At 39.1% G+C, this 22,226-nt stretch overlaps 2 protein-coding genes, 1 non-coding gene and 2 pseudogenes across 3 annotated transcripts; 4 read left to right on the top strand and 1 right to left on the bottom strand.

Annotated features, from left to right (window-relative positions):
• Nucleotides 1-185: 185 nt before the first annotated feature.
• On the top strand, nucleotides 186-818 carry LOC121791959 (annotated as a pseudogene).
• Nucleotides 819-10,253: 9,435 nt separating this feature from the next.
• On the top strand, nucleotides 10,254-10,405 carry LOC121791962. Its single transcript, XR_006048788.1, has one exon. It is a non-coding gene; the product is annotated as a U4 spliceosomal RNA (small nuclear RNA).
• Nucleotides 10,406-11,218: 813 nt separating this feature from the next.
• LOC121791960 (GDSL esterase/lipase At5g55050-like) lies at nucleotides 11,219-12,738 on the top strand. Its single transcript, XM_042189756.1, has 4 exons — nucleotides 11,219-11,435; nucleotides 11,521-11,663; nucleotides 12,148-12,369; nucleotides 12,451-12,738. Exons 1-4 carry the CDS (start codon nucleotides 11,219-11,221, stop codon nucleotides 12,736-12,738), a joined length of 870 nt encoding a protein of 289 aa, XP_042045690.1.
• Nucleotides 12,739-14,161: 1,423 nt separating this feature from the next.
• LOC121791958 (heterodimeric geranylgeranyl pyrophosphate synthase small subunit, chloroplastic-like) lies at nucleotides 14,162-16,297 on the top strand. The gene is made up of 2 exons (XM_042189755.1): nucleotides 14,162-14,643; nucleotides 15,525-16,297. Exons 1-2 carry the CDS (start codon nucleotides 14,311-14,313, stop codon nucleotides 16,185-16,187), a joined length of 996 nt encoding a protein of 331 aa, XP_042045689.1. The 5' UTR covers nucleotides 14,162-14,310; the 3' UTR covers nucleotides 16,188-16,297.
• Nucleotides 16,298-17,898: 1,601 nt separating this feature from the next.
• On the bottom strand, nucleotides 17,899-21,936 carry LOC121791961 (annotated as a pseudogene).
• Between the last annotated feature and the right edge of the window lie 290 nt (nucleotides 21,937-22,226).

Here is a 22,226-nt window from a genome sequence, read left to right as displayed (position 1 = left end):
TTTCCTAGCTATCAATGCATCCACCTCCTTGAAAAAGATTCATCCTTCCATCTTGTGGCTCTCAGCAATTCCTCCTCTTTTTCCCCAATTCCCACATGGCCTTGTAGCCCTAATCACCACAATTCAAAAAAGCCAAATTTAATGCATTGTCTAGAAATTCCCCAATATATAAGCCCCAATCCATCAAATCCAAACACAGAACAACAGCAATCAATCGAGAATTCAATCAATCAACGAAACAAACAAAACCCTAAATTTCTCGATTTCGAAAAACCAGCCGAGATGATGATCAAAATCGACGTGGCAAGGAAATGGAGGGAAATTGCAGCTCTAGGAAGAAAACGCATCTCTTACCCGGAGAAGATGGATCGATCCTCGGAGGTGGCGGAGAAGGGGCATTCGTCGTGTATGCGAGCGACGGAGTGAGATTCTCGTTCCCAATCGGTTATCTCAGCTGCCTTATCTTCAGGGAGCTGCTGAGGATGTCTGAGGAGGAATTTGGGCATCCCAGGAACGGACCGATCACATTTCCCTGCGATTCGCAGGTGTTGAGGTATGTGGCGTCTTTGATGGAGAAGAATGCAGCTGAAGAAGTGGAGAAAGCTTTCTTGCTGTCAATGACGGATTGTAGATGCTCATCACCTTACTATTTAAAGCAACAACAACAATGTCAGCACATTTTGTTAGCTGGTTGCTGAGATTGTTTAAATTTTTCAGTGATTTTCGAATTCTTAGTGTAGATTTTGTGTTTGAGGAAATGCTAACATGGAGAAGGAGATCGCATTTTCATGATAAAAAGTAAATTAATAATCCTTTTATTCATTTTTTTTCAATACTTTTATGGAGAAATAATAATGTTAATGAGCAAAAAATTTAAATATTAAAGATTAAAAAATAATAATTGTAAGTAAATGTTGAACTTTGAACTCAATGAAATAAAATGAAAATTTATTTTATACTTCTAATTAGATTTTGAATTCAATTTATAAATCAATATAGCAAATAAAACCAACATAAAACGATATAGGCAGTCATTTTCTAGTCTTTATTTTTGAAATATCGAATTGCATTAAAATAAACTCAAAAACAGTAATTTTAAACCCTGTCTCATTCTTTACTGTTGGAAAGAAATCACAGCATTAATGTGATTTATTCTAATTGATCATTCTCTGTAAATAGAATAGGATCTCCTTGATTATCTTTTCATATGTAAATTAGGTTTTAGCCTATAAGAGGATGTAAAGTCTGTAATTACAATTAAGAAATAAGAATACAATTTCTACCCTAATATTTCGTTTATCATGGTATCAGAGCGGGTCGCCGATTGTGGGTCATATTTAACTGACCCAGCAGTATATCTGGGCTGAAACCGAAAAAAATGACTGACCCAGCAGTATAACTGGGCTGAAAATTTGGGCCAAGTGGTCCCAACCGATCCAAAAAAATTGGACCAATTGTCCAATCGATTAGAAAAAAAGTCCAACCCCTCCAAGGTTCACCTTGAAGGGTTTGAGGGAGGGTGTTGGCAATTGAAACTAAAAATATAATATATAACTGTCCCACATCGGTGTCTTCAGAAAACTGAAACTAGTATATAAGTCTCATGGGCCCCTCCTCCTATCACCAATTGGTTTTAGGATGGAACCCATGGATTTCTATCCTTTACTATTCCATTTTCAATTCTTTTTTCCCATTTAAGTGTGCCGATTGATGGTGTGATAGTAATATTTGAAATTTTAGAAGAAAAACGACGAGGATATTATATGTTGTTATCTCAACAAGAACAATTTGTACAAATTATTTGCTAGCTTTTTGTTGATTTCAATTAATATATAGATTTTGTTCACAATTCATAAACATGTAAAGCACATTCAAGATAAGATATCAATAATGTTCTTAATCTATGGACGTAAAACAAACTTTAAAAGAATATATAGATAATGTTCTTATCCATAGACATGAAACCACACTCCGAATATAATTAGCTAACTAATTTTTTTACATTTCTTAAAAATCAGATCTTAAAATAGGACAATGGCGATGAAATGCTATCAGATACGCGACTCAATCTTGTTATCACAACGAGATCGATTCCGGAACGAGAAGAACGAATACTTGATATGAAAATGAATAAGCAAGAAACCAATTCTTGGAGAGTCAATGGAAATCTTGTGTTTTATTTGTGTGGAAGATTACAAAACTCATGGATGATGAAATTCTTTTTCCACAGCTCGGCTCTATTTAACTAACACTTATCTAACAACTAGTTCAAACCTAACGGCTTTCATTTAAAGCTAACTAACTAGTCGCATCCGACGACGTGCATCAGTTTATAACAACTGTCAACTCCGAACTCGTTTAAGTTCGGCAACCCGAGCACGTTTAAGTTCGGCCAACACCGAACACCAACACCGAGCACTGAGCACCGAGCTCAACACCGAACATTGAGCTCGGTTAATCCCTGAGCACGACTACAAACTCGACCAATCACCGAGCATGATTGCAGTTCGTCAGATCACTGAACAGCATATCGGTCCCTAATCGCCGAACAGTATATTGGTAACCGAACTGAACTGATTGTGCAGTTTTGCCCCAATCCTCATAACAAATCTCCACCTTGGACATAACTGGACAATCCATAGATTTCATCCATCTTCCACAATCACTCCAGCTGAATCAGATTCACCAAATCCATGCAATACTTCAACTTAAGTCCGGGCAACACCTTTGTTAGCATATCAGCTGCATTGTGCTCAGTAGCTACCTTTTCAATCTTCACTGAGCCCATTTCAACTTCATCCCTCACAAAATGAAGCTTAACATCCACATGCTTGCTCCTCTCATGGAATGTCTGATGTTTTGACAAACATATGGCACTATTTGAATCACATAATACAGTCACAGCTCCTTGATCAACTCCAAAATCCGAGCAGATTCCTTTCAGCCACATGCTCTCCTTTACGGCTCAGCCATGGAAATATATTCTGCCTCAGTTGTTGAGAGTGCCACCACAGATTGCAAACTCGACTTCCAACTTACAGCAGCTCCATACATGCAGAAAACATAGCCGGATTGGGACTTCCTTGTGTCAATGTTAGTAGCAAAATCAGAATCACAATATCCCAATAGAGGCTGTGCATCAAAATTCTTACTTCCATCAAACAGTATGCCATAATCCTGAGTACCATTCAGATACCTTAGTATCCATTTTAAAGCATGCCAATGCTCCATACCTGGATCTGCCATGTATCTGCTCACAACACTTATGGCTTGGCTGATGTCTGGCCTTGTACACACCATGGTGTACATGATGCTTCCCACTATGTTTGCATATGGGATTTTATCCATCTCTCTTCTCTGACTATCATCTTTAGGGCACTGATTTACACTGAGCTTAAACTGCTGGCTCAGGGGCACACTCACTGGTTTGCTTTTATCCATCTGAAATTTCTTGATCACATTCCTGATGTAATCTTTCTGAGTTAGCCATATCCTTTTCTTGTCTCTATCCCTTATGATCTCCATTCCAAGGATCTTCTTTGCATCTCCAAGATCCTTCATATCAAATTCAGATTTCAGATCACCTTTCACTAACTCCACCTCTTCCTTATGCTCTGCAGAGATCAGCATATCATCTACATACAATAGTAGATATGCCACAGCAACTCCACCTCTTCTCTTGATGAAGACACAATGATCATACAAAGACTTCTCAAAACCGATCTTATGCATGAACTCATTGAACCTGAGATACCACTGTCTTGAACTTTGTTTTAGACCATACAAGCTTCTTTTCAGCAAACACACCTTTCCTTCATTTCCTGGTTGGACAAAACCAGGAGGCTGCTCCATGTAAATTTCTCTTCGAGCTCTCCATGAAGAAAGGCTGTTTTGACATCGAGTTGCTGCAATTCCCAATTTCTCTGAGCAACAATGGCAAGTAGAATCCTGATGGAGCTATGCTTTACCACAGGGGAGAATATTTCATTATAATCTACTCCCTCCTTTTGTGTAAAGCCTTTGGCCACCAACCTGGCTTTAAATCTGATTTGATTGTTGTTGAAGGCCTCAATTTTCTTCTTAAAAATCCATTTACAACCAACTGTTTTCTGATCAGTTGGCCTCAACACCAAAATCCATGTGTGATTTTTGTACAAGCTATCAATCTCCTCCTGCATGGCTAATAGCCACTGATCCTTCTCCGGACTCCTTATTGCTTCCTTGTAATTTGAAGGCTCATGATAGTCCATCTCCTCAGCTATGGCCAGTGCATAGTGCATCATATCAAAATCCTGAAATCTGGAAGGGAGCTTGATCCTTCTTCTGGTTCTGTCTCTTGCAACCAGTCTCTGTGGAGTCTAGATGTTACTTTCATGTTCAGAGGATCCACCAACACTGGTTTCTTGTGAATTTCTCACAGTATCTGGTGGACTTCTTACAGCATCAGATGAGGATTCCCTCTGACCCTCCACCTCAAACTCAACAGTCTGAACTTGCTTCATGAAGAAAGGCATTTCAGATTCCCTGAAAATAACATCCCTACTGATGACAACCTTCTTATTCCCTTCCTCACAGCACCATAATCTGTAACCTTTAACTCCAACCTGATAGCCTATCATCACACATCTGAGAGCCCTTGGTTCCAGCTTTCCTTGTTTGATGTGAGCATATGCTCTACACCCAAATGGTCTTAATTTTGAATAGTCTCCATAAGATCCATACCATCTACTATCCGGAGTCTGATTTTCAATGGCAGCAGAGGGGCATTTGTTGATTAAAACAACAGCTGTGGAGGCTGCTTCTGCCCAAAATGGTTTTGACATTCCAGATGCTATCAACATGCATCTTACCCTTTCAAGAATGGTTCTATTTATTCTCTCGGCGACCCCATTTTGTTGTGGGTTGTGAGGCACCGTTCTATGCCTTTTAATTCCTTTTCTCTTGCAAAACTCATCAAACTCATGGGACAAAAATTCCAGCCCATTGTCAGTTCTTAGGCATCTCAAAGGCTTCCCTTTTCTAGCTCAACTGCAGTACACCACTCCTGAAATTTCTTGAAGGTCTCTGACTTTTCTTTCATGATCATTATCCAAACCTTTCTTGAAAAATCATCAACAAATGATAAGAAATACCTGCCTCCTCCAATGCTATTTACTGGTGCAGGGCCCCATATGTCACTGTGAACATATTGGAGAGGTTGTGTTGAGTTATGTTTGCCCACTCCATATGGCAGCTTCTTGTTTTTGCCAAGAATGCATTCTTCACACGATCCAATGGCTCTTTGTATCTCTGAATCAGCCATCTGAATAATGCCTTGCTTTACCAGCTGCATCAGCCCAGTGTCCCCCACATGGCCCAGCCTAGCATGCCAATTGATGGTCTTTTGTGTGTTGTTAGCTGTTCCAGCAACTGCCTCAGCTTTCAGATAATAGAGCACATTGTTTCTGACAGCCTTCATGATCATTTGGCCATCCTTTTTGACAAGCATCTCTCCACCAAAGAGAGTCAATTCGTAGCCATTCTTCTCAAGAAGACCCAAGGATATAAGATTCCTTTTAATGGATGGGATGTATCTCACATCAGTGAGAGTTCTGAAAATTCCATTGTCCATCCTCAAACATATGCTCCCAACACCCCTTACATCACACACATGGTCATCTCCCAGCAACACCGAGCCTTCAGATTCCTTTAAATCTTGGAACCAGTCGAGATTGGAGGACATATGGAAACTGCAGCCTGAGTCCATGATCCATAGCCTTGATAATGGGCTATCCTCCACCACATTGAGAGCTCTTGCCTCTTCAATTTCCTCAGTGATAGCTGCTGTGCCATCTCCTTTGTGATTTTCAGATTGCTTTTTCTTCCAAGCAAAACAATTTTGCTTGATGTGTCCTGGTTTCTTACACCAGAAGCAGCTTCTAGATTCCTTTTGATCTCCTTCCTTAGATGATCTTGGCTTCCACTTGTCAGATGGGGGTTTCTTGAATTTGAATTGTTTCTTTGAAGTTGCCTTCACATTGAGGCTTTCAGCAGCTTGATCGATTGGCTTGCTGACACATTTCTGCATTGCCTTCAGCTTTAATGCAGAAAATACCTCCTCCAAAGTCACTTTCGAATCCCTTCCAAGAAGTATTGAGTCTTTGAATTGCTCAAAACTCTGAGGCAGAGCATTCAATAACATCAAAGCTTTATCCTCATCTTTCATGGGATCATCCACACCCTCAAGATCATCTATATACTTTCAAAAATCTTCCAGCTGATCCGCCAGATTCTTGGAGTCAGAAAATCTAAAGTTGAACAATCTTTGCTTGAGATGCAACCTATTGGAGATTGACTTCTCCATATATATTTTCTCCAATTTCTCCCACACTCCCGCGGCATCATCCTCTTTCTGAACCTCCCTCAAGACTCTATCGCTGAGGCACAAGACAATCGAGCTATACGCCTTGTATTCCAGTTCTTGACATCTTGCCGCATCCATCCCTTGAATCTCTTTCTTGTCCGTCTTGGATTTCACATAATCCCAGACGCCTTGCTGCATCAGAACAGCTCTCATCTTCAATCTCCACAGGCCGAAATCATTTTCGCCGGTGAATTTCTCAACGTCGAACTTTGCGGTAGACATTGTTGAATTCGTCGTCCTTCTTCGATTCCCACAGACGGCGCCAATTTGAAATGCTATCAGATACGCGACTCAATCTTGTTATCACAACGAGATCGATTCCGGAACGAGAAGAACGAATACTTGATATGAAAATGAATAAGCAAGAAACCAATTCTTGGAGAGTCAATGGAAATCTTGTGTTTTATTTGTGTGGAAGATTACAAAACTCATGGATGATGAAATTCTTTTTCCACAGCTCGGCTCTATTTAACTAACACTTATCTAACAACTAGTTCAAACCTAACGGCTTTCATTTAAAGCTAACTAACTAGTCGCATCCGACGACGTGCATCAGTTTATAACAACTGTCAACTCCGAACTCGTTTAAGTTCGGCCAACACCGAGCACGTTTAAGTTCGGCCAACACCGAACACCAACACCGAGCACTGAGCACCGAGCTCAACACCGAACATTGAGCTCGGTTAATCCCTGAGCACGACTACAAACTCGACCAATCACCGAGCATGATTGCAGTTCGTCAGATCACTGAACAGCATATCGGTCCCTAATCGCCGAACAGTATATTGGTAACCGAACTGAACTGATTGTGCAGTTTTGCCCCAATCCTCATAACAGGCGAGTAGCTGTCAATGAACAAATAATAGTATTTCTTTTATTACTATAAGAGCAAATTGCAAATTTGGTCCTTAGTGTATACAACAAAATGCATATTTGCGTTACTCCATAAAAATAAATTGTGCCAGAAACTTTTTTCATTTTATTAAACTAAGTATTTCTTTCTCGTTTTCCTCTTTCAATTTTAATAAACAAAGAAATAAGGAAGTTTAGTTTTATTTTCAAATTTGTATAAAAGAATGTTTTTGAGAATATAAAAAAATTCCTAAAGAAAATATAAAATTATTTTTATTTTAAAACACATAATAAGAAAAAGATGAGAAGATAACAGAAAAATAAATGAAGGGAAAAAATAAAAAAGGTAATACCGTCGCAAAAAAGAAAAAACAGTCTATTAAATATATCAAACAATCTCTACTGTAATTTAGATACTAAAATTTCCGTTCACTCTTTGACTATAAATAAAAAAACAATAGAAATAGCAATAGTGCATATGAATATTCACATAATCAATTCTTCTCCAAAAAAATAAAATAAAATAAAATATGAGCTCCCCTAACCAAGACCTCCTGGACTCCCAAGCCCATGTTTGGAACCAGCTCTTCAACTACATCAACTCCATGTCCCTCAAATGCGCCATCCAACTAGCCATCCCGGCCGCCATCGAGGCCCACGGCCCCGCCCCGATGCCCCTCTCCCCCCCTCCAAAACCCCCGCCCTCCGCCGCCTCATGCGCCTCCTCGTCCACTCCAAATTCTTCAAAAAAGCCGACTCCTCCAGTGAGGAAGAGGAATCATACTGTTAGAAGTGACGACAAAGTTCGTCAAGCCGCTGCGTGCCAAGTTGATCAAGCCGCTCGTCAAGCCACTGCATCTCAAGTTGATCAAGCCGGTGACAAAGTTCATCGAGCCGCAGCATACCAAGCTGATCAAGCTATCAACTTCACACGAGCCAAGGAGGTGGGTAAGACAAAAGTAAGGACAAAGGCTGGTGCACGAGAAGAACCAACCCAAGAGCTCACACGAGCTACAGCTGTGTTTGTACCAAGCGTGCCAGCTAAAGTGGAGGACCACCACTGTACTTGGAGAGACGTGTTGGTCAACGGAATAAAGAAGAAAGAGCAGTTGCAGAGTTGAAGAGTTTACAGTTGCAGAGTTCGTTTTGATTAAGGAAGTAAAGTGTGTTTAGTTTAGCATAAAAGTAGATTAGTGCAATGTTCCAGATGGTTCGAATGAAGAGTATATGTATTATATCTTGTTACATTTGAACAAAATGAAAAATGCCAATTTGAGCTCTCTCTCCAAACATATCTCGAGCATGTTTTTTATCCTCGTAGCTTCCGCAGCTTTCTTTCACATACCTCCTCACCGGGGCGTCACGCCTCAACGGGCTCTTCAACGACGGGATGGCGAGCGACGCCGGGTCGTGGCGCTCGTGCTGGGACGGTGGTCGACGTCGGAGGGGGATCGGGGCGACGGCGAGGGGCTTCGCGGCGGAGTTTTCGGGGTTGGAGTGGGTGGTGCTGGATCTGCCGAGGGTGGTGGAGGGATTGGAAGGGGCTCAAAATGTGAGGTTTGTTGGTGGGGATATGTTTGAGTCCATTCCTCAGGCTGATGCGGTTTTTATGAAGGTGATACGGATATTGTATTTATTTATTTATTTAATGTGTGAATTAATTTGATAATTTTTTATGATCTATTTTGGTAGTTGTTATAGTTTGATATAAGAAGAAATATAGTTGAATTATTGTTAGTTAAAATGGAACTCATCGTATTTATAAAGCTTATATAAATATATAGATTAATTTTGATGTATGAATAAAAAACGAGACTATTTTTCTGCCCTTCCCCAAAAATATTTTAGCTATTTCTAAAATTTTATAGTTTTCTCTATTTGATGAAATTCTTAATATTAAATTTATAGCATTTTCGATTTTTATTTATTCGTAAAAAATAGTGTCCTTCAAATTATAGATATCTCTCTAATCTCCTAACACTATTCCAATATTTTTTTCTCCATTAATAAAACTAATGTCATCTACTATCAACATTATTGATTATTGGAATATATTTTATCATGGAATTTTGAAATTGGACACAAGGTTATATTGGGGTAATAGTCCCTAATTTCGCAAACATTGGTTGAAATTTAAAATTTGGTTGCTAATATCATTAACTTATGGCTTTAATTAATTATGAATTTTCCAGGAGTTCGATTTTTCCATAAATTGAATTCGACACAGCACGTTGGATTATGTGTGTGAACAAACTGGTCAATATAAGAAACAACAGGCTTTAATTGTTTCAAACACATCGTTTTGTGGCAAAGAAAGAACCGACAAAGAGTGGGCTAAGTTGTTCTTCGCGGCTGGCTTTGGAGACTATAAAATTAATTACTCCCATCTTAGGCTTGAGATCTGTGATTGAGGTTTTCCCATGATTCCTTTCTAGGAAAAGTAATATGGCGTGACGTTGTTTTGTGTGTTAAGTTGCACAACAAAGAAAGTAAGAGATATAATAAATTAAGAATGAATACTCATGTTTTTTTTTAGAATTGTTTTACCTTAAATGAACAATCCAAAAAGAAAACGTATTACTTTGATCAGGATAGAGAGTATTTCTATTTTCCTTACCATGTCGTGTTGTCCGACTCATATGTTTACCACAATGTCTTATAAACTAGACTAGTATGCTGGTTAACAAAATTATCGATTTATGGTTTAACTAGTCTAATCTGTTAACCGGTGAGGCCAAAATACTATAGCAAATATGAAATATGTATACACATTCCTAGTTAAAAAAAATAATGTAGAGTATTATAAACAATAAAAGACATTATACAACATATAATATAAACTCTAGTTTATCATAAAGAGGAAAATACATGTAGAAATACTATATTGTATTGTTCTCTCAAACGAATAGGAGTACTAGTTAATCCCACATCGCTCATTCAGGATAATGATTAGTGGGATAAGCAATATAAAAGTAAACTAACTTGACTTGTCAAACTCATCTTTGCGCTTGGGGCAATGATGCAGCTTGTGAGGTTCTAATCGAGGCGCGTCTATTGCTGGTTGAAAACTATTTCCAGACCTCCTCTTCGGCCCGGGCTTGACTTGGGTTGTTGAGAATTTTTGGAAGGGCTCCCTTTTTGTGTTATGCCCTACAATTTTATTATCAAAATTTTCTGGCTGCCGCCGTTGCTCGGTCGTCTCACTTATGCAGCCGCTGGTGCACCATTTGATAGACTCTTGGATATTCCCTAATACTATTATATCAAACTAATGTTATATTTACAGAATATATTCCATCAACACAATTTTGGAGATATTCCTACATTGTTAGCATCAAATGAGGTTTTGATTGGCTCCTTCCCTAGACCACCACCACTATGTGAGCCACCACTCCGAGTTAACTCTCAAACGTCCTATATTGGTCATGCCTGGTTTCTTTCGGAGACCACGGGATACCAGCTCTCAAAGTCGTGAAAGAACCAATGTTCCAAAAGATTAATCGCTCACTTCGTATATAAATGAGGACTCTGTTATCTTACACAATCGACATATATATATAAGACAAATTTCATAGACATAGATCCTATTATATCATTTGTTTTGTCTTCTATTGCTTGTTCTTCTATTAGCAGTCACAATCATTTGTTATAAAGCTCTAACTCTATTCTAGTGTGAATCAAATCAATTCTACACATTCATGCAAAGTCACTATCTACTGAAAACATCAAAATCTAGACACTTAATAGTTCATACCGCCCAAACAAATCATTGATCTTTGGTATTACAGAAAACTTTTAACTCCTTTTGCCACAGCAAACACTTAACCACGAAAAGCCTATAAATACTTCCAAAAATTAGCCAGCATGAACACAAATAAGTTCTACCACAAGTAAAGTAAAGCTAGCAATACACCTTCTTCCTTGCCCTCATCCTGTATGGCCACGATAATAATACCTTTGTGTATGTCCCTTCTTATCATCTGCGCCACTTCCACGCCTCAGACGGACGACCCCACCAAGAAACTCGTGTTTGTTCTTGGCGACTCAACGGCCGATGTTGGAACTAATAACTACATCACAACCCCTTTAAAAGCCAACTTCCCCCAAAATGGCGTAGACTTCCCCGGGAGCCAACCAACTGGGAGGTTTAGCAACGGCTTCAACAGCGCAGACGAACTTGGTTAGTTCACACGTACTTCACTATACTATCTCTCAAGGCTTTGTACATTATAAACGATATGTTGATGATATGTTGACCTCCTCAGCAAAGAAGTTCGAGTTGATGATGAGCCCACCTCCTTTCCTGTATCTGCTCACCCTCGGATCGGGATTCCAACACCAGCTCTGCAAAGGCGTAAACTTCGCCTCTGGGGGTGCTGGACTCCTAGACATCACCAATGTCAACAATGTATGACTTTAAATTGATCCATTTTAAAGATTCTTAAACTTCCGCCAAATTCTGATTATGCATATCAACTTTAAAATCTGACTATTGATTTGTTATGATTTTGCAACCGATCAAGATTCCTAGCGCTTACTTACGTGGTTCTATTAAAATCCAACCAAAACAACGTAGGCAGCAAAACGACGACGTATTATACTAGTATTAAATAATTACATTTCGTACTATCTACCTCTCTGATTGAATTTTCTCTTTTTCATCTCATCCTTTCTTAATACTCCAAATGAAATTATTCAATTTAGTATAGTGTGGTCATTATATTCCCAACTATGTGACACCGATTTACTTGACGTCCGACAGTGCCACGTAAGTAAGTCATCAAGCTATCAAAAAGTTGCAAAGTCAAAACAAATCAATAGTTCGTTAATTTACAGACAGGTTTTTTAGTACCCTTTCCGTTTCATGCCGCATTGCATTGTGTTGTCAACAGACAGTGCCATTATCGGAACAGATCAACCAGTTCGCTACCGTCCGCAGTAATCTCAGCGCCTTGATAGGCGAAGCCGCGACCGAAGCGAAGCTCAACAAGTCCCTCTTCTTCATCAGCATTGGCAGCAATGACATATTTGTTTATTTCAACACAAGTGATGCAAAAACTCCTCCGAACACATTCATCAACATGATGCTATCAGCATATTCTCAGCACATCAAAGTAAGTTATTTTTTGGCAAAATCAGTATCCAAACACTCTTCAAGCTCTAAAAACTGACTTCAACGAGGTGGTGTACGTTAGGCGCTGTACGGGCTTGGGGCGAGAAAATTCGGGATCATAAGCGTTCCACCGGTAGGCTGCTGTCCGTTTTCGAGGCTCATCCAGCTGAACCTTACCGCGACAAACGGCTGCTTCCCCCCGATGAACGATCTTGCTCAAGCCTTCCACCTTGCCCTCGATGGCCTTCTTCTCAACATCAGTTCGGAGCTTCCGGGGATGAAATACTCTCTTGGGAACACATTCAATATGACACTTGATGTCATTAACACACCAAGAAATTTATGTAAGAAAGAGTGCATCAAATTGTAGCTAAAAAAACACATGCACAAAGTGAAGAAATAACTTGAGGGTCTATTATATATACACATATAGGTAATTAAAACTTTAAAAATATTCAATTAAAAGTTAGTAACAAATTTTGACATGCCAAACAAAGACTATATAATTAGAATATAACTTTATGAAGAAATGGTTTGGAATTAAATAATTTAATTTACAATCGTAGCAACATACGGAATTTAGTTTACGAGACAAATACATGAAAATTGAATAATAATATTAAAATTTATAAAAAAAAAGTACAATAATTTATAAAAAAGTACATTAATTTTTTAAAAAATACAAAAATTAAAAAGCGTGTTAATACAAGTGGTGCGAATGAAAATGACGGCCAAAGCGCGTATATATAGTGTTTCGAAAAATTTTAAAAAATAAAAATAAAATTCTGACGCCAGTCTGACGCCGATTCGGGGCCTACAATGGCGCCGTGAGAGTCGGCGTCAGAATCGGCGTAGGCGCGCCGATTTTGACCCCGGCTGCAATGGTTCGGCGTCAACACCGGCGTCCGCGAAAAATCGTCGTGCCTACTCTGACGCCGCCATTGGAGATGCTCTTAGATTACAATTTAATATTCGTGCATGATTTAAATCACGGCTTCTTTATTTATATAAAAAAAAAGGGACAATACTCATGGGTATTAGATTACAATTTAATATTCAGGCATGATTTGTTGATAGAACATATTTTAATCATATCATATTGTGTAGATCCTTTTCAGTCGGTGTAATACTAATAGAGTATTTTAATCAAGGTTGTTAAATGCCATTTTAAATTGTAGCACACCGCCCATTTATGAGCTAGAATGATTAGTTGGATAAGCAAAATAAAGTAAACTAGTTTGAGTTGTTAAGCACATCTTTACATTTGAGACAATGAGACAGCTAATGCAATTTTAAGCTCTCTTTGATCACTTAGGCTGTTAAGAATTTTTTACAGGACTTCCTTTTTGGGATAGGCCTATAATTTTATTATAAAATTGTTTTGTTTATAATTGGTAAAGCCACTAATGTATTTCGTCTGTCCCACTAACAAGTGAGGTGTTTCTTCTTTACCGTTGTTTTGTAAAGAGGATAATAAATAGTTAAAGTAGAAAGAATTTAAAGAAAGTGATGAAATAATATAATATAGAGTCGTGTATACATTATTATATTACTTGTAATGGGACGGAGGGAATATTAGATTTATAGAGTATATTTGCTTGTTAGAATGCTAATGTTGTTATGAAATAGTATTAATTATTGATAGATAATTTATTGTTATAATAATAATAATGCACGACAACATCATCCTTATTTTTTACTATTGAAGTTCACTTCGATTCTTAGTTCAAACAAGATTAATTTAAAAAAAAACGAATTAGACTTGCAACCTATAGCCAATGAAGAGATGCCGAGTCAGCAACAGGCGCACAAGCTTCGGTTTCGTCAACCATCTGATCTTCTTCACTCTAATCTCTCACTCAATCAAATTTCAGCCCCAAGGCCATAATCTAGAGACAAATTCAGCTCAAATCGGCAGCAATTTAGCTGAAAATCCAAATCAATGGTTTTCTCTTCCGTAATTGCATCGACTCCCCACGTTTGCTTGCCGAAGATCGCCCGCCCCGCGCTCCGCCGCACGATTCGATGCTCCGCTGCGTCGGTTTCGCCGGGATTTGATCTCAAGACGTATTGGACGTCTCTAATTAGAGAAATCGATCAGAAGCTCGACGAGGCGATTCCTGTGAAGTACCCTCAGCAGATCTATGAATCGATGCGCTATTCGGTTTTAGCGAAAGGCGCTAAGAGAGCGCCGCCGGTTATGTGCGTCGCCGCCTGCGAGATTTTCGGCGGTAATCGCCTCGCCGCCTTCCCAACCGCCTGCGCTCTTGAGATGGTTTGTTTTCTGAATATTTATTGAAATTTACTGTTTTTTTCTTTTGAATCTATTCTGCAATTGATTGCTTAAGTCTTTCTATGCTCTCATATTCTGAGTCAGCTGGCAAGGCTACTCACTTGAAATCAATGCTCTAGTTTGAAATTTGTACAAATTGTGAAATGATTGCATTTTTATTGTTCTGATCTAGAAATCAATGCTGCTTAGTGATTATTGGGGCTTAAATCACATGTTAAGATTGTACTATAATGCTGAATATAGGTTGGCTATCAATGCCGTGTGTCTTCAATGCGCCTGCTTGAATTTTGATAGGTTTAGTCTAGACACATACGAAGATGTGAGGATAGATACATGAAGGGCCTAAATCACAGATGCTGCAAATGGGAACATGGTAGTTTTGCTCTGTTTAAGCAGTGGGAGGATTGGATTCGGTCTATCCGAGGGTTCAATTCAAATAGTAGTTCCCCTCTCTTTGATCAGTGGCAAGCTTCAATCGAGCTGTCCTAAGGTTCAGTTTGAGGAGTTGTATTCCTCTTGAATTTTCTTTCATGTAGGGTTTGATTTACCCCTGAGATCTATTTTTCTGAATCTCCTTGCTAGATTATGTATATGACTTATCTCAAGAGTGTTGATTTTGCTTCAATGGTATAGTATAGTTCTAGCCATGAATCCACCGAATTTGTGAACTGAAAATCAAACGTCTTTGAATCTTAAACTTAGGAATCTGCACAATTTCATTATGTATTGTATTTTTTCTGAGGTCAATGTTAACTTTAGTGTCTGGAATTTGTACGGTCGTTTTCATATGATCTAGTTTCAAGACATTGGTTAATTTTGTTTATAATCTCTCATTCCTTGACGTATGTGCCTCGGAACAATAGGTCCACGCTGCTTCACTGATACACGACGACTTGCCATGCATGGATGACGATCCATCAAGAAGAGGCAAGCCCTCCAACCACACAGTATTCGGTGAGGATATGGCAATATTAGCAGGGGATGCATTGTTCCCTCTCGGTTTCCAACATATTGTTTCCCACACCCCCACTGATCTCGTCCCTCAAACCCGCCTCCTCCGGGTCATTGCTGAGATCGCAAGGGCAGTGGGGTCCACCGGCATGGCTGCAGGTCAGTTTCTCGACCTCGAGGGTGGGCCGAACGCAGTCGATCTAGTGCAAGAGAAGAAGTTTGGCGAAATGGGGCAGTGCTCTGCTGTTTGTGGCGGCCTTCTTGCCGGTGCTTCGGATGATGAGATCGAGCACCTGAGGAAATATGGTCGGGCTGTGGGTATTCTGTATGAGGTGGTGGATGACATCCGGGAAGCGAAACAGCAGTCGGGAGAGGAGGATGGGAGCAAGAGTAAGGGTAAGAGTTATGTGTCTGTGTATGGAGTTGAGAAAGCAATGGATGTGGCTGAGAATCTGAGATCCCAAGCAAAGAAAGAGTTGGATAGGTTGGAGAAATATGGTGATAAGGTTATGCCTTTATATAGCTTTGTTGATTATGCTGCTGATAGGTATTTTGGGTTTGAAGAATTAGTTTAATCAATACTTGTTTGTGTTCAAATTTAGAGAAACTTATTCAAAACCTTATTGGAAATCTTGATGGATTAAACTCAATTGTATTTGCTATAATCAGAGCCAGTTTATTGCTATTCTATAGTTGATAAACTTGAAAAGTTGGATGAATAAGAACTTGGAGAAAACATAGGTGGTACGGAGTATGTTTTTTTATAGGCAAATGAATATAAATTTAAAGGTGGCTGACTCAAATTCGTGGTATTTGACCTCAGACATTACTATTCTACCACTGGATCAACTCACAAATAAAAATTATAGTAATCTAACTTAAGTGTCAAAGTTGGGACTCCACAAGACTTGGGTTCTTGAGTCAAAGATAGAAATTATAATTGACTTCCGATTAAATCTAACTTTAAGTGTCAAAGTTGGGGCGCCACAAGACTTGGGTTCTTGAGTCAAAGATAGAAATTATAATTGACTTCCGATGAAATCTAACTTCAAGTGTCGAAGTTGGGGCGCCACAAAACTTGGGTTCTTGAGTCAAAGATAGAAATTATAATTGACTTCCGATGAAATCTAACTTTAAGTGTCAAAGTTGAGGCGCCACAAGACTTGGGTTCTTGAGTCAAAGATAGAAATTATAATTGACTTCCGATGAAATCTAACTTTAAGTGTCAACGTTGAGGCGCCACAAGACTTGGGTTCTTGAGTCAAAGATAGAAATTATAATTGACTTCCGATGAAATCTAACTTTAAGTGTCAAAGTTGAGGCGCCACAAGACTTGGGTTCTTGAGTCAAAGATAGAAATTATAATTGACTTCCGATGAAATCTAACTTTAAGTGTCAAAGTTGGGGCGCCACAAGACTTGGGTTCTTAAGCCAAAGATAGAAATTATAATTGACTTCCGATGAAATCTAACTTTAAGTGTCAAAGTTGGGGCGCCACAAGACTCTGATTCTTTGGTTCGATGCTTCGTGCATGCGGTGTTCAATCATTCATTAATCAGTATAAACTACATACCCATTCTCCTATTTTTTTCTTCAGCCATAAGATATGGAGTACTCCATTAAATTAATAAGATAAAAAAAAGTTGGTACCACTTAGCATGAATCATTGCAGCAAAAGGCGATTCCGTCGTCTTGGCAGCCCTCACACTCCGGCCCGACATCATGTGAGGGGGTTCAATCGGGATACGCAGTATAAACCGTTAAGGGGGAGGCCTTAACCCACTGGCTGCCAGAAGCCCATCTCCCAAGGCCTCACACTTGTGCCTGAGAGATGAAAGCTACTACAATACAGCAGTGGCCTCACACTTGTGCCTGAGAGATGAAAGCTACTACAGTACAGCAGTGGGAATCGAACTCAGGCTCATTACAACAAGATCTGCCCCTCCGTTACCAATTGTGCTACGCCCGTGCGGGCACATGAATAATGTTACTATGTTGTGGTTCATGCGCTCAATTGATTAATTGGTGCTTCCCATTTTGTGATGTGTCAAAACTACTACTACTAGTTTAGTTTTTTCAGTTGGTGTAAACAAGCCAACTTAGAAATATCTTTATAAAACATATCACTGAATTTATTTCAAAATAATTATGGATCAATATATTGGTTTCTTATAAGACTATCTCATTATATGATCTGACCGAAATTGAAAAATACAGTAATAAAAAATGTAAATGAGATAGTAAAATCAAAATATTGTGTTTTTTTGTTTCTAACTTGGGATAATCTGAAATAGAATACGATATATTATCCTCATTTATTTAAGAAACCCAAGGACAAGAAGCAATAATGTCCAGCAAAATACCAATCTAGAAAAAAAAATACACTACTACTATAGTATATAGAAAGGTGGGTAATAATTTAAGATGCCAAAACACAACGATACAAACGAATTACAGCATGATGCATGCTTCTCTGTCTTGAAAGAATACAACTCTCTCTTACTTCCTAAGGACGACCGTCTGCCTCTCAATGGTTTCAATCTTATTCCAAACCAGATAGGAACAAAACAAACACATCAAGAAACGCACCTCGAGGCGCCCACGCCAAGACAGTCGGACACATAACTCAGCGCTTCCTCCTCTCTCCTCGTTCAGTTAGACGCATCCCTGCTGTAGTATTGGTCGAGTGTCTTGGCTGGAATGCGGTGAAGAAGCTCCCTAGGAAAGATTCGAAGCAGGGTCCACGCCAAGTCTAGTGACTGGAAGATGTTGCGCGTGTCATAAGCTCCTTGCGCCACAAACTTCTTCTCGAATTTATCAAGGAACTCGAGATACAGCTGTACAACCATGTGGAGTTAGTAATCTAAACTAGTTGCCGTTGGGAATTGAATACAAGAAATGGCCATGTGTGTACGGGATACAGACCAGGTCTTCGGAGGAAAGAGCTTCCTCACCAACCACGGCTTTCATCGCCTGGACATCCTTCCCAATGGCATAGTTTGCATATAGCTGAGAATAGTAAATCCGAGGAAGAAGAAATTAGTGCAAATTCAACTGAATCCTTCGGCCAGTCAGAGGAAATCAGAATCAGTGAAACGAAAGTTGGAAGTGTACTACCTGGTTGGATACATCAGAGTGATCCCGACGTGTCATTCCCTCACCAATGGCACTCTACAACATATTCAAGCAGCAATAGTAGCACCTTCACTACCGTAACTAGTTCCTCAAATATAGATATAATGAACACACATGTCCTTACCTTCATTAGACGAGACAAGGATGGCAGCACATTGATTGGAGGATATATCTGTCAATTCAGGCAGATATCTATTAAGCTGAAACCGGAATATACCTAAATTCATAAACAAGAAAGAAGGCCCAAAGATACAAGTGGTTCTGTGATTAGATAATAATGGGGTGCATCAACCTCACTTTACCTGCCTATTGTAAAGTTGTCTGTCAATGTATATCTGTCCCTCGGTAAATATACCCCGTGAGATCCGGGGTAGGATGTGTAATATCTGAGAATATTCGAAGAAAAGAAAAGGATTAACATTGATTTGTAACAGTGAAAGTGAGATAGTTAGGAGAAATTTATAGGTGTATGTATTACCATCATTAGGCATGGTTAATATAGGAATTTGAGTAATGGATCCTTTTCGTCCTTCAATACGTCCAGCTCGCTCGTATATGGTAGCCAGGTCAGTGTACATATAACCAGGATACCCACGCCTCCCAGGAACTTCCTCTCGAGCAGCAGACACCTAAGACGAAAATATGATCTCTAGCCCTTATCTTTCGACTTTCACTTGGAAGAGGAATAGCTAATACACATACTAACGGACAGCCAAGATGGGGTGCGTAAAAACACTTGTAACGGCACTTTTCACTTGAAAAAAGTTCATAGAATGTGAAATAAGGGTACCAAACATTTCTAAATAAATCTTAGAAGAAGATAGAATTGTCGGTTAACAGCTGATAAAGCAGGAAGGATGTTCAGATATTACCTCACGAAGAGCATCAGCATAGGAACTCATATCTGTCAATATGACAAGAACATGCTTGCCACATTCATATGCTAAGTATTCTGCAGTTGTCAGGCAATCCGAGGAGTAATAATACGTTCTATTGTAGGGTCATTGGCCTGAAGAAAAATAAGAGATTAAATATGGAGACCATCTCAAACCAAGATTTATGTAATAAAACAGTCTAGAACGAGGTCATCAGCATAATTACCAAGTTCAGGAAAAGGGTCACCCGCTCCATTGACCCATTCTCCTCAAAATCACGTTTGAAGAACTGTGCTGTCTCCATGTTTACTCCCATAGCTGCAAAGACAATGGCAAAGTTGTCCTCTTCGCCACCCTGTTGCACAGCATAGATGATAAAACTATGTCAATGGAAAAAGCTAGAGGAATCAAAAAAAGATTAAGCTAGAACCTAGAAGAAACTTTCCAGCGGTAACACCATACCTCAAGAAGATTCTCAGTTTTCTCCAGACGTTTCACCAAGCCTGCCTGGCGACAAATCTGGGCAGCAATTTCATTGTGGGGAAGACCAGCAGCAGAAAATAGAGGAATCTTCTGACCTCGGGCAATTGAGTTCATGACATCGATTGTTGAAATTCCAGTCTGTATCATTTCTTCAGGATAGGTTCTCTCACTAGGATTGATGGAACTCCCTGGCCCAAGGCAAGAAGTTAGAGAATACATCAACTGTGAAATGGTCCAATGTACACCAAGGACACTTCTATATTAGTAGTACTTGCCTGATATATCTAAGTAGGCCTCTGGAAGAATAGGAGGGCCGTTGTCAATGGGCTTTCCAGAACCATTAAAAATACGACCAAGCATGTCCAATGAGACCGGTGTTTTCAAAACCTGCAAACAAGTTATAGCCAATTTCCATGAAACCAATTTAAATACCAAAGACTTAATTAATACTGCACCAGGGGTAAAATCAGCCCATTTACCCCTAAAACAACCTCAACAACAACAAAAACAACAAAATTAAACTTTGTCACATATAATGAATGCATAAATGTATTCCAAAAACGGTAGTCAACAGAATTTACTAAAAAGTTCACGCTTTTTGAAAGTCCATTCATAAACTTCAGTGCATCTAAAGATCTTATGGACCAATCATTAGTCTATCTAGGAAGAACTAACACAACTAACATGACAATGAATATCCTCGATGATTAATAATGTGATAACTTAAATAATAATTTCATTTTTTTCCATTGAAGTACCAAAGGGTAAATTTCCCTTCTCTCTCTCGCTATAACAGAATGGGTGTGGATGTTCAGGGATTAAAGTAGACTGCAAAGACAAAACTATGCCAAGAGAATATGAGTTCATCTTACTGCACTAGCGAGATAACAGAAAGAAGCTGAGAGAAATAACGGCCAAAAAAAGAGGAAGCATTTGTACCTCCCCGTAAACTGGACAGTAGTATTTTTGTTGTCAATTCCAGATGTTCCTTCAAAAACCTGATAAAATAGAACAAAGGATTTCAATTATACTATCTAATACTACAAGAAGCAGATGGAAAGAACTGACTAGGTAAATGCAGAAAATAAAATCCAAGCAGATATGCAAAGAACAAACAATTCAAGCACTCTCCAAAATGGCAGTACAGCTGATTAGTCAACAAGGAGACTTTTGAGGAGAGAGCGTATACTTGTGGAAAGGAGTATGTAATCCTTACAATTGCAAAAATATCAAGGAAAAAAGTTCCGAAGGTTGCAAAATACAAAGCAATAAATTATTATGGCAGTAACCTGACAACAGCCTTCTCTCCATCAACCTCCAGGACTTGCCCCCGGCGGGTTGTTCCATCTCCCAAGCGAATGTTGACAATTTCCTGGTACTTGGGTCCCTGACAAAAGTTTGGAATCCACCTAAGTTATATTGTTTCAGATTCCATAGGAGAGTTGCACAGACAGAAGAAATGAATAAGGAGTACAATGTCACCTTGACTTTGTCTAGGATAACAAGAGGTCCAGCAACACCAGAGACTGTTCTATATTCTGAGAAAATTTTGAAGATCATCATACTATGAACTTTATATATATCAGTATATACGTAAAGGGAATATTTACACATTTTTTTACATAATTACATTAATAACTTGGGAAACAGGCCTTGGTAGATTCGAGAAAACACATAAATTGATGATGCTTGGTTATGCATGGACTGGTGATTTACATAACATCTATGCAATTATGTGAACAGAAAGATAACTGGTTTACAGTTTGAGAGTATACCCATTCCAATCTCTAGTTGTCCCCTCCATGTCAATGGTGTTTTGTGTCACACCCATATTCACCTACAATATTAGACAATATTCAGACCAAATCGACATCAGTCGTGTGTGTGTGTGTGGGAAGACAGAGAGAGAGAGAGTAAATTCCAATTGATTTGAAGCAATTAGTCCCAGGGCATCTCAAAAACATGACTAGACCTCAATCTATATCTCCTGCGAGCATGCAGAGAGGCATAACATATGTTGGCTAACTAGAGAAACTCTCCCTCAACTCCCTAACTTTACACAGTACTTCGAGTTAAACATGAGTCATGAGAATAAGGAGGTCAGCTGAACCCTGAAGCCCA

The sequence above is a fragment of the Salvia splendens genome, unplaced genomic scaffold (genome assembly GCF_004379255.2).
Source record: "Salvia splendens isolate huo1 unplaced genomic scaffold, SspV2 ctg979, whole genome shotgun sequence".
Taxonomy (NCBI): domain Eukaryota; kingdom Viridiplantae; phylum Streptophyta; class Magnoliopsida; order Lamiales; family Lamiaceae; genus Salvia; species Salvia splendens.
This window is presented reverse-complemented; position numbering and strand designations above follow the sequence as displayed.